The sequence below is a fragment of the Rana temporaria genome, chromosome 11, assembly GCF_905171775.1.
Source record: "Rana temporaria chromosome 11, aRanTem1.1, whole genome shotgun sequence".
NCBI classification, from domain to species: Eukaryota; Metazoa; Chordata; class Amphibia; order Anura; family Ranidae; genus Rana; species Rana temporaria.
The window spans coordinates 141,084,141-141,096,347 of record NC_053499.1 but is presented as its reverse complement, the minus strand read 5'-3'; the positions used below and the strand labels follow the sequence as shown (position 1 = coordinate 141,096,347).

The following is a 12,207-nucleotide window of genomic DNA, read 5'->3' as shown; positions in this document are numbered from 1 at the left end:
AAAGGGCTTGAACGAACCATCGGGGATCTGGTGACCGGACATTGACAGGTACACTTACACTGTCAACCGGTGACCCGAATGTTATTCACTGGGAGGATTTGCTCAACCATTCAGCTTAACCAAGTACTAGGCCTGTGGCAGAGGTCTCAACCAGAGCCAAAACTGTGGCAGAGACTTGTTCCTCCCAGCAAACTTAAGTGGCGCTCCGGCTGCCAGACCTGTGGCAGAGGTCTGTCCGGGGGCACTTCACCCACTCTGGCTGGAGTGGCGGCGCATTGATACAACTACCGAAAGCAGGACTGCTTTCCTTTATCCAAAGCCTGATACCGCAAGGTTACTTTATTTTCTTCAACCTTTTCTGTCTACCTCAAGTTGATGTTGGTCGTGTTGGGCCAAGGAAATAAAGCATTCAGAAAACTTCAACTACAGATTGGACATTCGATTACTGCTCTGCTCACTACCTTCACCCTTAGACACTACATAGAGGTAACTTAATACGCCGATCCCAAATCAATCAGCGGCTCCTGAGGGGGTAGCGCTACATGTAAATAGCGGCAGGAATTGATATGTAAACAATGGTGACATTCATATGTATATCATGCCCCTCTGCAGTGAGGAGATGATGTGCTGTAACCTCTAGCAACCAATCAGTGAGCAGTATTACTGTACAATAATCTCTAGCAACCAATCAACAAGAAGAAATCATGTGCTGTAACCTCTAGCAACTAATCAGTGAGCCGTAATGTGTGCTGTAACCTCTAGCAACCAGTCAGTAAGGGGTAATGACATGCTGTAACCTCTGGCAACCAATCGCAATTACTGCCTGATCTGATACAGTAAACTGTTTTTAAGCTGATACTTATTGTATGTCTCAGAGCAGGTGGAGAGCGAAATTGCATGGGGGGGGGGGGGGGGATTTTTTTTGCCCAGAGTCCAATCAATATTAAAGCGGGGGTTCACCCTAAAAAAAATGTTTTTCTAGCATGCCATCAAGCATACTAGCGCAAGCTACAGTATGCCTTTATTTTATTTATTTTTATTTTATTTTTTGGCGCCGTACTCACAGTTTAATCCCGTAGTAAATGTTACGGCCCCTTTGGCATCGAATAAATAACAAGAGGAGAGCTTCTGACGGGTGCAGTAGTTTTATTCTTTCGGAACAAAGGTGCGCAGCAGGGTTGAATATTATTTTCTTTATCTCCTTGAGCACCGTAAACATGAATATCGTAAGCACCATAGCACCATAGCACCGTGAAAACTGTAAATGACATACAACACACTTATTTACAGTTGTCACCAAAAAGGGGGTTACAGGGTTAATTACAGTTGTCTGCACACACATCTAATTACATTGAACATTCAAAGAAACATGGTTACATGCAAAGTGTCTTGGATCATATAGCGTATTTAAAACCAAACAGCATGAACAGGGTTTATCTCTAGAACATATACACCTTTATAAAACAATGCACACTTTTCTGCATACCTCGATCCACTTGCCAAGGGGGGTACAAACTTTAAGCTTTAGGGATTTTCTGCAGACATCTTCCATGAAATCCTATGCAGACAGCTAACATGTGGCATCTGAGAGACAGGAAAAGGCTTTCTTTCTAAGACAGGAAGAAGGAGTGGTCTTGTAATCCTGCTGATCAAAACATTCCCCAGGGAACCAAAGGGAGGCAGAAAGGTTCCACTCAGCAGTAAGTGCTGAACAAGATCCACAATGATAAGCGGACAGTTACACTCCCACCAAATTATGTTATGATGAACATAACCTAAAAGTCATACATAATTTACAGAACATAACCTTGGCCGCTATAAAACATGGTGCATCATACACAATTTAGCTTATAGGTACCTCTGTAACTGGCTACTGTCTTGTGTGGTGGTATGCTAGTGTATCACTAAAACTGAACTTATTTGCTTTCTATGAGAACTACTAGCTTTTGAATAGGACGTTCAATAATTGAAGGTTTTGATACATAGTCCTTCTTATCTTGCAGTCTTTTGTCACCTACTAACACCTTGACTCGACGAACTAGATCATCCTTTTCTATTGTAGTTTCAATTACACGTCCTAGTTGCCACTGGCATCTGGGAGACATATCATCTTTGATTATGACAATGTCATTTACTTTGAGGTTACGTCGAGGTGTGTGCCATTTCTGTCTTGTGGAAACACTCATGAGGTATTCTCTTTTCCACCGACTCCAGAATTGTTCATTGGCTTGTGATGCAAGGGTTGTAATGGGTTTGACTTCAGGGTCGCCTACAATTCGTTCTGCTGAAGAGCTTGAAGATGCGTGCACTTCAGATTTCCAAAGGAAACTAGGCCCAGATAACCAACTTGAGGAGGAGATATCTGCTACATGTAGACCCCTGGATGCATGGTCGGCTGGGTTTTGTGTCGTATCCACATAATGCCACTGGGTTGGATCTGTAATCTCTCTTATGAGTTGAACACGATTGGCTACAAACACGTGAAACCTTCTCGCTTCATTATTGATATAGGCTAAGACTACTTGGGAGTCTGTCCAGAAGAATTCTTTGTCAACTTCTATTTCAAGTTCTGCCTTCAACATGACACTCAACCTTGCTGCAGTGACGGCAGCTGAGAGTTCAAGCCTTGGGATGCTCACAATCTTCGTTGGTGCGACTCTTGCTTTGGCCATTACGAAGCTGCAATGGACTTGATCGCTATAATTTTTGTACCTAAGGTACGAACAGGCACCATATCCTATGTTGCTGGCATCGGAAAAGTGGTGTAGTTCCACTTTCATTCTGTTACCAAAGTCTGGGGGATGGTAACATCTGGGTATCTTGATTTCCCTTAAAGCTTGCAGACTACTCTTCCAAGCCTCCCACCGTGGACATAAGCTCTCAGGAAGTGCTTCATCCCAAATGATGCCTCTGCGGCAAAGCTCTTGGAGAATGCACTTGCCACTCAGTATGAAGGGGGCTATGAAGCCTAGAGGATCATAAAGGGAGGCTACGACTGACAGGATACCACGACGAGTTGAGGGTTGATCCTTTATGTCAGCACTGAAACTGAAGGTGTCGTTTTCAATTGACCACTGAATGCCAAGTATTTGTCCTTCTGTTGTTGAGTCTGGGCTAAGTTTGACAGGTACACTAGTTGTTGCTCTTTCTGACGGAGCAATACAGGACAGGACGTCCCTTTTATTAGAGTTAAACTTATGCAGTCGTAGGCCGGCATTTTTACATAATCCTTGAGTTTCGAGGATTAGATTCGAAGCTTCGCTGACTGTTGGAACGCTAGTTAGGCCGTCGTCGACATAAAAGTTCTTCTCGATGAAGGCTGATGCTGATGGATGTTCTGACTTGTGTTGTCGTGCAAGATACTTAAGGCCGAAATTGGCACATCCTGGAGAGGAGCTGGCACCGAAAAGGTGAACTGCCATTCTGTATTCTTTCGGTTCTGTTTCCAACTGACCGTTCTCCCACCAAAGGAACCTTAAGTAATTGCGCATTTCTGAGGGGATATAGAACTGATGGAACATCTTTTCAATGTCGCATATCACAGCAACTGCTTCCTTCCTGAAGCGACAGAGGACTCCCACTAGAGAGTTTATCAGGTCGGGACCTGTCAGCAAGGTATCGTTTAGGGAGATGCCTTTGAACTTTGCTGAACAATCAAAGACAACTCTTAACTTGTCTGGCTTCTTGGGGTGATAAACCCCGTGATGTGGGATGTACCACACTGTCTCTTCCTCTGATAATGAAGGGGCTGGTTCTGCATCACCTTTTCTGATTGTTTCTTCCATGAATGCAGTATAGTGTTCATGGTACTGTCTATTTCCCTTTAATCTTTTCTTTAGATGATGAAGTCGAATAAGGGCCAGCCTCTTATTGTTTGGTAGTGCCAGTTGACTGTTGTCTTTGAAGGGTAACGGCATCTCGTAGTGTCCATCTTTCCTTTTCATTATAGTTTCCGAGAGAAACTGCACGAAGCGAACATCATCTTGAGACACGTACTTATCTTCATAATTTCTTTCAATGAAGTCCATTTCTAAAGCCTTTAACACATAAGCGACCGGCGGCATTGGCATTTCTTTCACTGCGACTCTGTGTACGAAGCTCTGGCTACCCTGTCTATCAAGATGCGGATATGCTGATCCTACAATGCTCCAGCCGAGCATAGTTTTTTGAGCGAAGGGTTCATTTTCGGAGCCGATAACAACCTCCAAGGGAGCCAGTGCTGATGGGCAGTCATAACCGATCAGTAGTCCTACTTCGCAATCTTGAAGTGGCTGTAACTTGTTTGCCAAGTGTTTGAGGTGTGACCACTGGAGTGCAGTCTCCTTAGTGGGGATGTGAGACTTATCTACTGGAATGAAATCTCTTGTATAGGCTTGACGGAGTTGGACTTGAACTTCGGAGTTGAAGCCACGCACTTGCAGACCGTGAGCAATTTGGCTTGAAATAACTGTGTCAACCGCTGTCATTGTGCTGAGCCTTAGCTGTAATGGCTTGGTGCTCACACTTAACTTCGATACCAGGTCTGCCAGAATAAAGGTTGAATCACTCTGTGTGTCAAGTAAGGCATAAGTGAGGATTTCCCTCTGAGGCTCCGTAGTAGCTGACAACAGAACTGGAACAATGCAGGATGTGGCAGATGTATGTCTTGTCAAAGTATGGGACATAACTTTGGGAACGTTGTCGTTTGCCTTATTTCTCATGCCTACTGAATCATCGTTTGATGCCTTGACAGGCTCAGTGTCTCTCTGTATGTGCAAACAGGTTGGATGACGTCGACTGCATATGCTACACGTGTGTCTTCCTTTACAGTCTTTTGTAGTGTGGCCCTTTCTTAAGCAACCAAAACAGAGATGGTTTTCGTGAATAAAGGCCCTCTTTTCATCGATGGTCTTTGCCGCAAAAGTCAGACATTTAGCGACACCGTGTGTTTCGTCTTTGCAGACTAGGCAAGGTGGTTTCGGTCTTGAAGCTGAGATATTTGGAACGTTGAAGGTAGAGGGCTTCATTTGAGTGCTTGTGTTGAGCGCCTTGGCTCTCTTGGGAATTCTCTCATCTGTAGTCTTGGTACTGAGGAGAAAAGGAGAGGCAATGGGGTTGCATGCAATCTTAGCTTCCCTTTGCAGGAACTCTGTGAAACGAGCAAAGGTTGGGTATTCTTGGGACTTGTCCAGCTCGTCCACGGCGATGCGACCCCATCTGCGCACGATCCATTCAGGCAGTTTCTTGAGAAGCTTGTGGTTTTCTTCACAATCATTTAGAATAGCTAGGCCTTTAACATGAGGAATGGCCTCCACACAACCTTGAAGGAAATCCGCAAACTCTCTTAATGCTACAGGGTCATTTGCTGATATCTTTGGCCATTTAGCCAACCTTTCTCTGAAGGCTCTTTGCACTATGAATGGACCTCCATACCTGTCCTGTAGGATTCCCCAAGCACCTAGATAGGCATCTTCTGAATTTCGGTAGAAGAACCCTTCCACTGCCTTACGAGCTTCACCACCGAGATACCTCTTCAAGTACAGCATTTTTTCGCACACAGGGAGTGGTTTCTGATCAATCAGCACCATAAAGGATATCTTCCAATCTATGAACTTCAAAGGATCACCTGTGAATACAGTTGGTTCAGGTATAGGGAGACGGTTGGAGATAAGCAGACTTGCAAGTCCTGGGGTTAGACTAACTTCTTCATTTGGTCTTGACACCCCAAGTGGTGTATTTAAAGGTTGAAATGGCACAGCCTTTGGATTCAATGAGTTTCGTGGTTCATTATTTTGGCAGAGGTATTGCACATTGTGGTCTGTCTCCTGTTCGTAAATTTCAAGACTATCATAAGCGTTGTAGGCTTTCACTCTTGCTGCAGCTACCTTGACTTCATTTTCTGCTTGTAGCTGTTGTAGTCTTGTCTTTTCCTCATCCAACTTCAGTTTAATTTCTGCCTCTAGTTTGTTCAGCTTAGCTTGCTCCTCGCGCATCTGTTGCGTCGCCTTTGCCTGTTCTATTTTGGCTGCAAGATCTGCTTCTGCGTCAGCGCGTTTGCTAGATCTGGAAGTGGCTCTTGAGCTTGCGTTGGAGTCTGGTAATGACTCTGAGAGGACAGTTTCTGTTTCTGAGTTTCCAAAGACTGACTCATGCTCTTCTTTATTAAGCACCATCCTCACCCTTTCCTTCTCAAGTTGATCGTTAAAGATTTCATCTACATTCTCTAGCCGCTTGCTGATGAGGTTGCAGATTTCAGCCGTTAACGCGGTGCATGCATCCATTTTCTTAACAACGTACGGGGTAATGTAATTATTTCGGCACATGGACTCATACTGTTGGTGCACTAACGCTTCTTTGGCTTTAATCTCTTTCAATCTTGTATTAAGGTCTTCAGTTGAGCAGAAACCTTTTAACTTTGTCCTACATTCCTTTGCTAGCTCCTTCCAAGAGTTGCACACCTTGTTGAATGCCTTTTCATTTTTCTTAACTGTTTCTTCGTGCATTTCTTTGCCCTTTTCTGTTAGGCTTCGCTCTCTAGAGCTGGATCGTACCTGTTGTGACTCTGTGGGTTTGTCTGTTTCTTCAGCAGGTGACAACATTTTGTTCTAGTGTGCCTTTGCCTTTCAAGTGTGAGTGTGCCTGAAACCTAACTTGAATGAGTGTTGGCTCAAACTTGCTACTAAGGGCTACGACAGATAACAGGTGTTCACACTTGTAACTAAAGATTAGCAAACAATGCATACAGTACTACAAAATGTTTTAAACGAATATACTGCTGACACTTTCTAACCAGACAATTAACCCTTTACGTAAATAACTGCAGTTTAGTGGATTAGGAACTTGGAAGATAGCGTTGCTTTAAATCTGACACTAGGCCTCTAAACACGAATATAATAACTTGATCACTGGTTTAGCAAAATATTAACTATTTGGCTCGCATAGTAGTTAAGGGCGGCTTCCGGATCACATATAAAGAGCCCGCTATATTTAAAAGTCCACGTGACACGTTTACTTTTTTAGCCAAGTCTCTGTTGCCAAGATGGCGTCCGCATGTGTCTTGCGAGGCGTTGGGAAGCCTTTACTCACAGTTCGATGAAGACGGCGACGCAGCTGGTGATGTCGAGTCTCCACCGCAGCGACGAGTTTTCACTGTTACGGCCCCTTTGGCATCGAATAAATAACAAGAGGAGAGCTTCTGACGGGTGCAGTAGTTTTATTATTTCGCGACAAAGGTGCGCAGCAGGGTTGAATATTATTTTCTTTATCTCCTTGAGCACCGTAAACATGAATATCGTAAGCACCATAGCACCATAGCACCGTGAAAACTGTAAATGACATACAACACACTTATTTACAGTTGTCACCAAAAAGGGGGTTACAGGGTTAATTACAGTTGTCTGCACACACATCTAATTACATTGAACATTCAAAGAAACATGGTTACATGCAAAGTGTCTTGGATCATATAGCGTATTTAAAACCAAACAGCATGAACAGGGTTTATCTCTAGAACATATACACCTTTATAACAATGCACACTTTTCTGCATACCTCGATCCACTTGCCAAGGGGGGTACAAACTTTAAGCTTTAGGGATTTTCTGCAGACATCTTCCATGAAATCCTATGCAGACAGCTAACATGTGGCATCTGAGAGACAGGAAAAGGCTTTCTTTCTAAGACAGGAAGAAGGAGTGGTCTTGTAATCCTGCTGATCAAAACATTCCCCAGGGAACCAAAGGGAGGCAGAAAGGTTCCACTCAGCAGTAAGTGCTGAACAAGATCCACAATGATAAGCGGACAGTTACAGTAAAGTTTCAGACTCCCCGCGGGGAATGGGCATTCTGGTGTTGGCGCCATTCAGGTTTAGGGGGCGTTTCTTTCAGGGACTTCCGGGGCATCATGGAGCTCAGTTGTGTCTCATAGGGGCCTTAAAGGGGTTGTAAAGGATTTTTTTCCCCCCTAAATAGCTTCCTTTACCTGCAGTCCTCCTTCACTTACCTCATCCTTCCATTTTGCTTTTAAATGTCCTTATTTCTTCTGAGAAATGCTCACTTCCTGTTCTTCTGTCTGTAACTCTACACAGTAATGCAAGGCTTTCTTCCTGGTGTGGAGAAAGCCTCTTGAGGGGGGAGGGGGCGAGAAGGCAAGTCAGGACACTCTCTACTTTGCAGATAGAGAAAGGAGCTGTGTGTTAGTGGGCGTCCTGACACTCCTGCTCGCCCCTCCCACCTCAAGAGGCTTTCTCCACACCAGGGAGAAAGCCTTGCATTACTGTGTGGAGTTACAGACAGAAGAACAGGAAGTGAGGATTTCTCAGAAGAATAAATGATATTTAAAAGCAAAATGGAAGGATGAGGTAAGTGAATGAGGACTGCACTAAGGTAAAGGAAGCTATTTAGGGGAAAAAAATTCCTTTACAACCCCTTTAAACACTATGGGGCAAATCCACAAAAGAGATACTCCGGCGTAAGCCGTCGTATCTCTGGTTCTAACTTTGGAACTGATCCTCAGAAGCAGTTTTCCTAAGTTAGGCAGAAGATCCGACATCTGTAAGGGACTTACACTGCCGGATCTTAGGATGCAGTACCGCATCCGCCACTGGGGGCATTTCGAGTCGAAATGCCTCTGTTAGTATGCAAATTAGCACTTAGGGCGATCCTCAAAGCTTTTGTACCTAGTTTTTACGCCGTAAGTGTTAGTTTGCCTGGTGTAAAACTAGGGCTGCTTTTACAAAGTGTAAAGTTAGTCACACCTTGTAAAGGCCCATTCAAGCGACGGCATTTGGTATGCATTCCCGAGGGAGAACTCCATGCCAATTTTCAATGAAAAAAACGGCATGGGTTCCCCCTCAGGAGCATACCAGGCCCTTAGGTCTGGTATGGGTTGTAAGGAGACCCCCCTCCGCCGCAAAATTGACGTAGGGGGTCCCCCTACAATCCATACCAGACCCGTATCCAAAGCACGCTACCCGGCCGGCCAGGAATGGGAGTGGGGACGAGCGAGCGTCCCCCCCCCTCCTGAGCCGTGCCAGGCCGCATGCCCTCAACATGGGGGGGTTGGGTGCTCTGGGGCAGGGGGGCGCACTGCGGGCCCCCCCACCCCAGAGCACCCTGTCCCCATGTTGATGAGGACAGGACCTCTTCCCGACAACCCTTGCCATTGGTTGTCGGGGTCTGCGGGCGGAGGCTTATCGGAATCTGGGAGTCCCCTCAAATAAGGGGGCCCCCAGATACCGGCCCCCACCCTAAGTGAATGGATATGGGGTACATCGTACCCCTATCCATTCACCTGTAGGCAAAAAGTAAAATGTAGTAAACACACAACACAAGGCTTTTTAAAATATTTTATTATTCTGCTCCGGATGCCCCCCCTGTCTTCGTTATTAGCTCTATTTCCAGGGGGGGCTTCTTCTTCCGCTCTCCGGGGGTCTTCTCCGCTCTCCGGGGGGGCTTCTCCGGACTCCGGGGGGCTTCTTCCATCTTCTCCCCTCTTCCGCTCTTGACTCGGCGAACCCCGGTTCTTCTGCAGCTCTCCGGTGCCTTCTTCTTCAGCGCTGGCTGCCTGCTATGTTTGTGTGTTAGCTCGATTTCAAACAGGCAGCCAGCGCGGTCTTCTGTGGCGTCAGGGTCTTCTGGTCTTCTGTTCTTCCTATGTTGCCTCGTCGCCGGTTGTCGCTGTAATGATGGAAGCGCGCCTTGCATCACATTTATATAGGCATCGCCGTCCCATCATGCTCCGGTAGGTACCCACGTGGTGGGTGCACGTGGGTAGGCACCCACCACGTGGGTACCTACCGGAGCATGATGGGACGGCGATGCCTATATAAATGTGATGCAAGGCGCGCTTCCATCATTACAGCGACAAGAGGCGACGAGGCAACATAGGAAGAACAGAAGACCAGAAGACCCTGACATCACAGAAGACCGCGCCGGCTGCCTGTTTGAAATCGAGCTAACACACAAACATAGCAGGCAGCCAGCGCTGAAGAAGAAGGCACCGGAGAGCTGCAGAAGAACCGGGGTTCGCCGAGTCAAGAGCGGAAGAGGGGAGAAGATGGAAGAAGCCCCCCGGAGTCCGGAGAAGCCCCCCCCGGAGAGCGGAACACCCCCGGAGAGCGGAGAAGACCCCCGGAGAGTGGAAGAAGAAGCCCCCCCTGGTAATTGAGCTAATAACGAAGACAGGGGGGGCGTCCGGAGCAGAATAATAAAATATTTTAAAAAGCCTTGTGTTGTGTGTTTATTAACTTTTACTTTTTGCCTACAGGTGAATGGATAGGGGTACGATGTACCCCATATCCATTCACTTAGGGTGGGGGGCCGGTATCTGGGGGCCCCCTTATTAAAGGGGACTCCCAGATTCCGATAAGCCTCCGCCCGCAGACCCCGACAACCAATGGCAAGGGTTGTCGGGAAGAGGTCCTGTCCTCATCAACATGGGGACAGGGTGCTCTGGGGTGGGGGGGCCCGCAGTGCGCCCCCCTGCCCCAGAGCACCCAACCCCCCCATGTTGAGGGCATGCGGCCTGGCACGGCTCAGGAGGGGGGGGGGGGCGCTCGCTCGTCCCCACTCCCTTCCTGGCTGGCCGGGTAGCGTGCTTTGGATACGGGTCTGGTATGGATTGTAGGGGGACCCCCTACGTCAATTTTGCGGCGGAGGGGGGTCTCCTTACAACCCATACCAGACCTAAGGGCCTGGTATGCTCCTGAGGGGGAACCCATGCCGTTTTTTTCATTGAAAATTGGCATGGAGTTCTCCCTCAGGAATGCATGCCGAGCGACGCTGTCATTTTTTTTTAAAATTATTTGTTTTCCCGGCGCGTCTTTTTTTCACCCGTCGTAACTTTAGTGTCCCGTCGCAATCCACAAAGCCGCCCGGCGTCAATTACGTTCGCGCGATGCACGTCGGGAAAATGACGTCACGCGCATGCGCAGTACGGCCGGCGCGGGAGCGCGCCTCATTTAAATTGTAAACGCCCCCCGGAGAGGAGGAACGCCTTACGACGGCGGCACTTAACTTACACTGCTTGAAATTTTTACGTAAGTGCTTTGAGGATCAGGCACTTAGGTAAAAACTTTAAGTCAGTGTAACTTAACTGCTGAAAGTTAAGTTACGCCGCCTGGCTGAGGATTTGGCCCTATATACTTAGGGCCAAATCCTCAGCCAGGCGGCGTAACTTAACTTTCAGCAGTTAAGTTACACTGACTTAAAGTTTTTACCTAAGTGCCTGATCCTCAAAGCACTTACGTAAAAATTTCAAGCAGTGTAAGTTAAGTGCCGCCGTCGTAAGGCGTTCCTCCTCTCCGGGGGGCGTTTACAATTTAAATGAGGCGCGCTCCCGCGCCGGCCGTACTGCGCATGCGCGTGACGTCATTTTCCCGACGTGCATCGCGCGAACGTAATTGACGCCGGGCGGCTTTGTGGATTGCGACGGGACACTAAAGTTACGACGGGTGAAAAAAAGACGGGCCGGGAAAACAAATAATTTTAAAAAAAAATGACAGCGTCGCTCGGCATGCATTCCTGAGGGAGAACTCCATGCCAATTTTCAATGAAAAAAACGGCATGGGTTCCCCCTCAGGAGCATACCAGGCCCTTAGGTCTGGTATGGGTTGTAAGGAGACCCCCCTCCGCCGCAAAATTGACGTAGGGGGTCCCCCTACAATCCATACCAGACCCGTATCCAAAGCACGCTACCCGGCCAGCCAGGAAGGGAGTGGGGACGAGCGAGCGCCCCCCCCCCCTCCTGAGCCGTGCCAGGCCGCATGCCCTCAACATGGGGGGGTTGGGTGCTCTGGGGCAGGGGGGCGCACTGCGGGCCCCCCCACCCCAGAGCACCCTGTCCCCATGTTGATGAGGACAGGACCTCTTCCCGACAACCCTTGCCATTGGTTGTCGGGGTCTGCGGGCGGAGGCTTATCGGAATCTGGGAGTCCCCTTTAATAAGGGGGCCCCCAGATACCGGCCCCCCACCCTAAGTGAATGGATATGGGGTACATCGTACCCCTATCCATTCACCTGTAGGCAAAAAGTAAAAGTTAATAAACACACAACACAAGGCTTTTTAAAATATTTTATTATTCTGCTCCGGACGCCCCCCCTGTCTTCGTTATTAGCTCAATTACCAGGGGGGGCTTCTTCTTCCACTCTCCGGGGGTCTTCTCCGCTCTCCGGGGGTGTTCCGCTCTCCGGGGGGGCTTCTCCGGACTCCGGGGGGCTTCTTCCATCTT

General features: G+C 47.7%; 1 protein-coding gene across 1 annotated transcript; it reads right to left on the bottom strand.

The window, feature by feature from the left end:
- Positions 1-1,126: 1,126 nt before the first annotated feature.
- Positions 1,127-7,022, bottom strand: LOC120917724. The gene is made up of 2 exons (XM_040329201.1): positions 1,487-7,022; positions 1,127-1,258 (listed from the first exon to the last, which is right to left on the bottom strand). The coding sequence occupies exon 1, from the start codon at positions 6,576-6,578 to the stop codon at positions 1,917-1,919; it is 4,662 nt and encodes a 1,553-aa protein (XP_040185135.1). The 5' UTR covers positions 6,579-7,022; the 3' UTR covers positions 1,127-1,258; positions 1,487-1,916.
- Between the last annotated feature and the right edge of the window lie 5,185 nt (positions 7,023-12,207).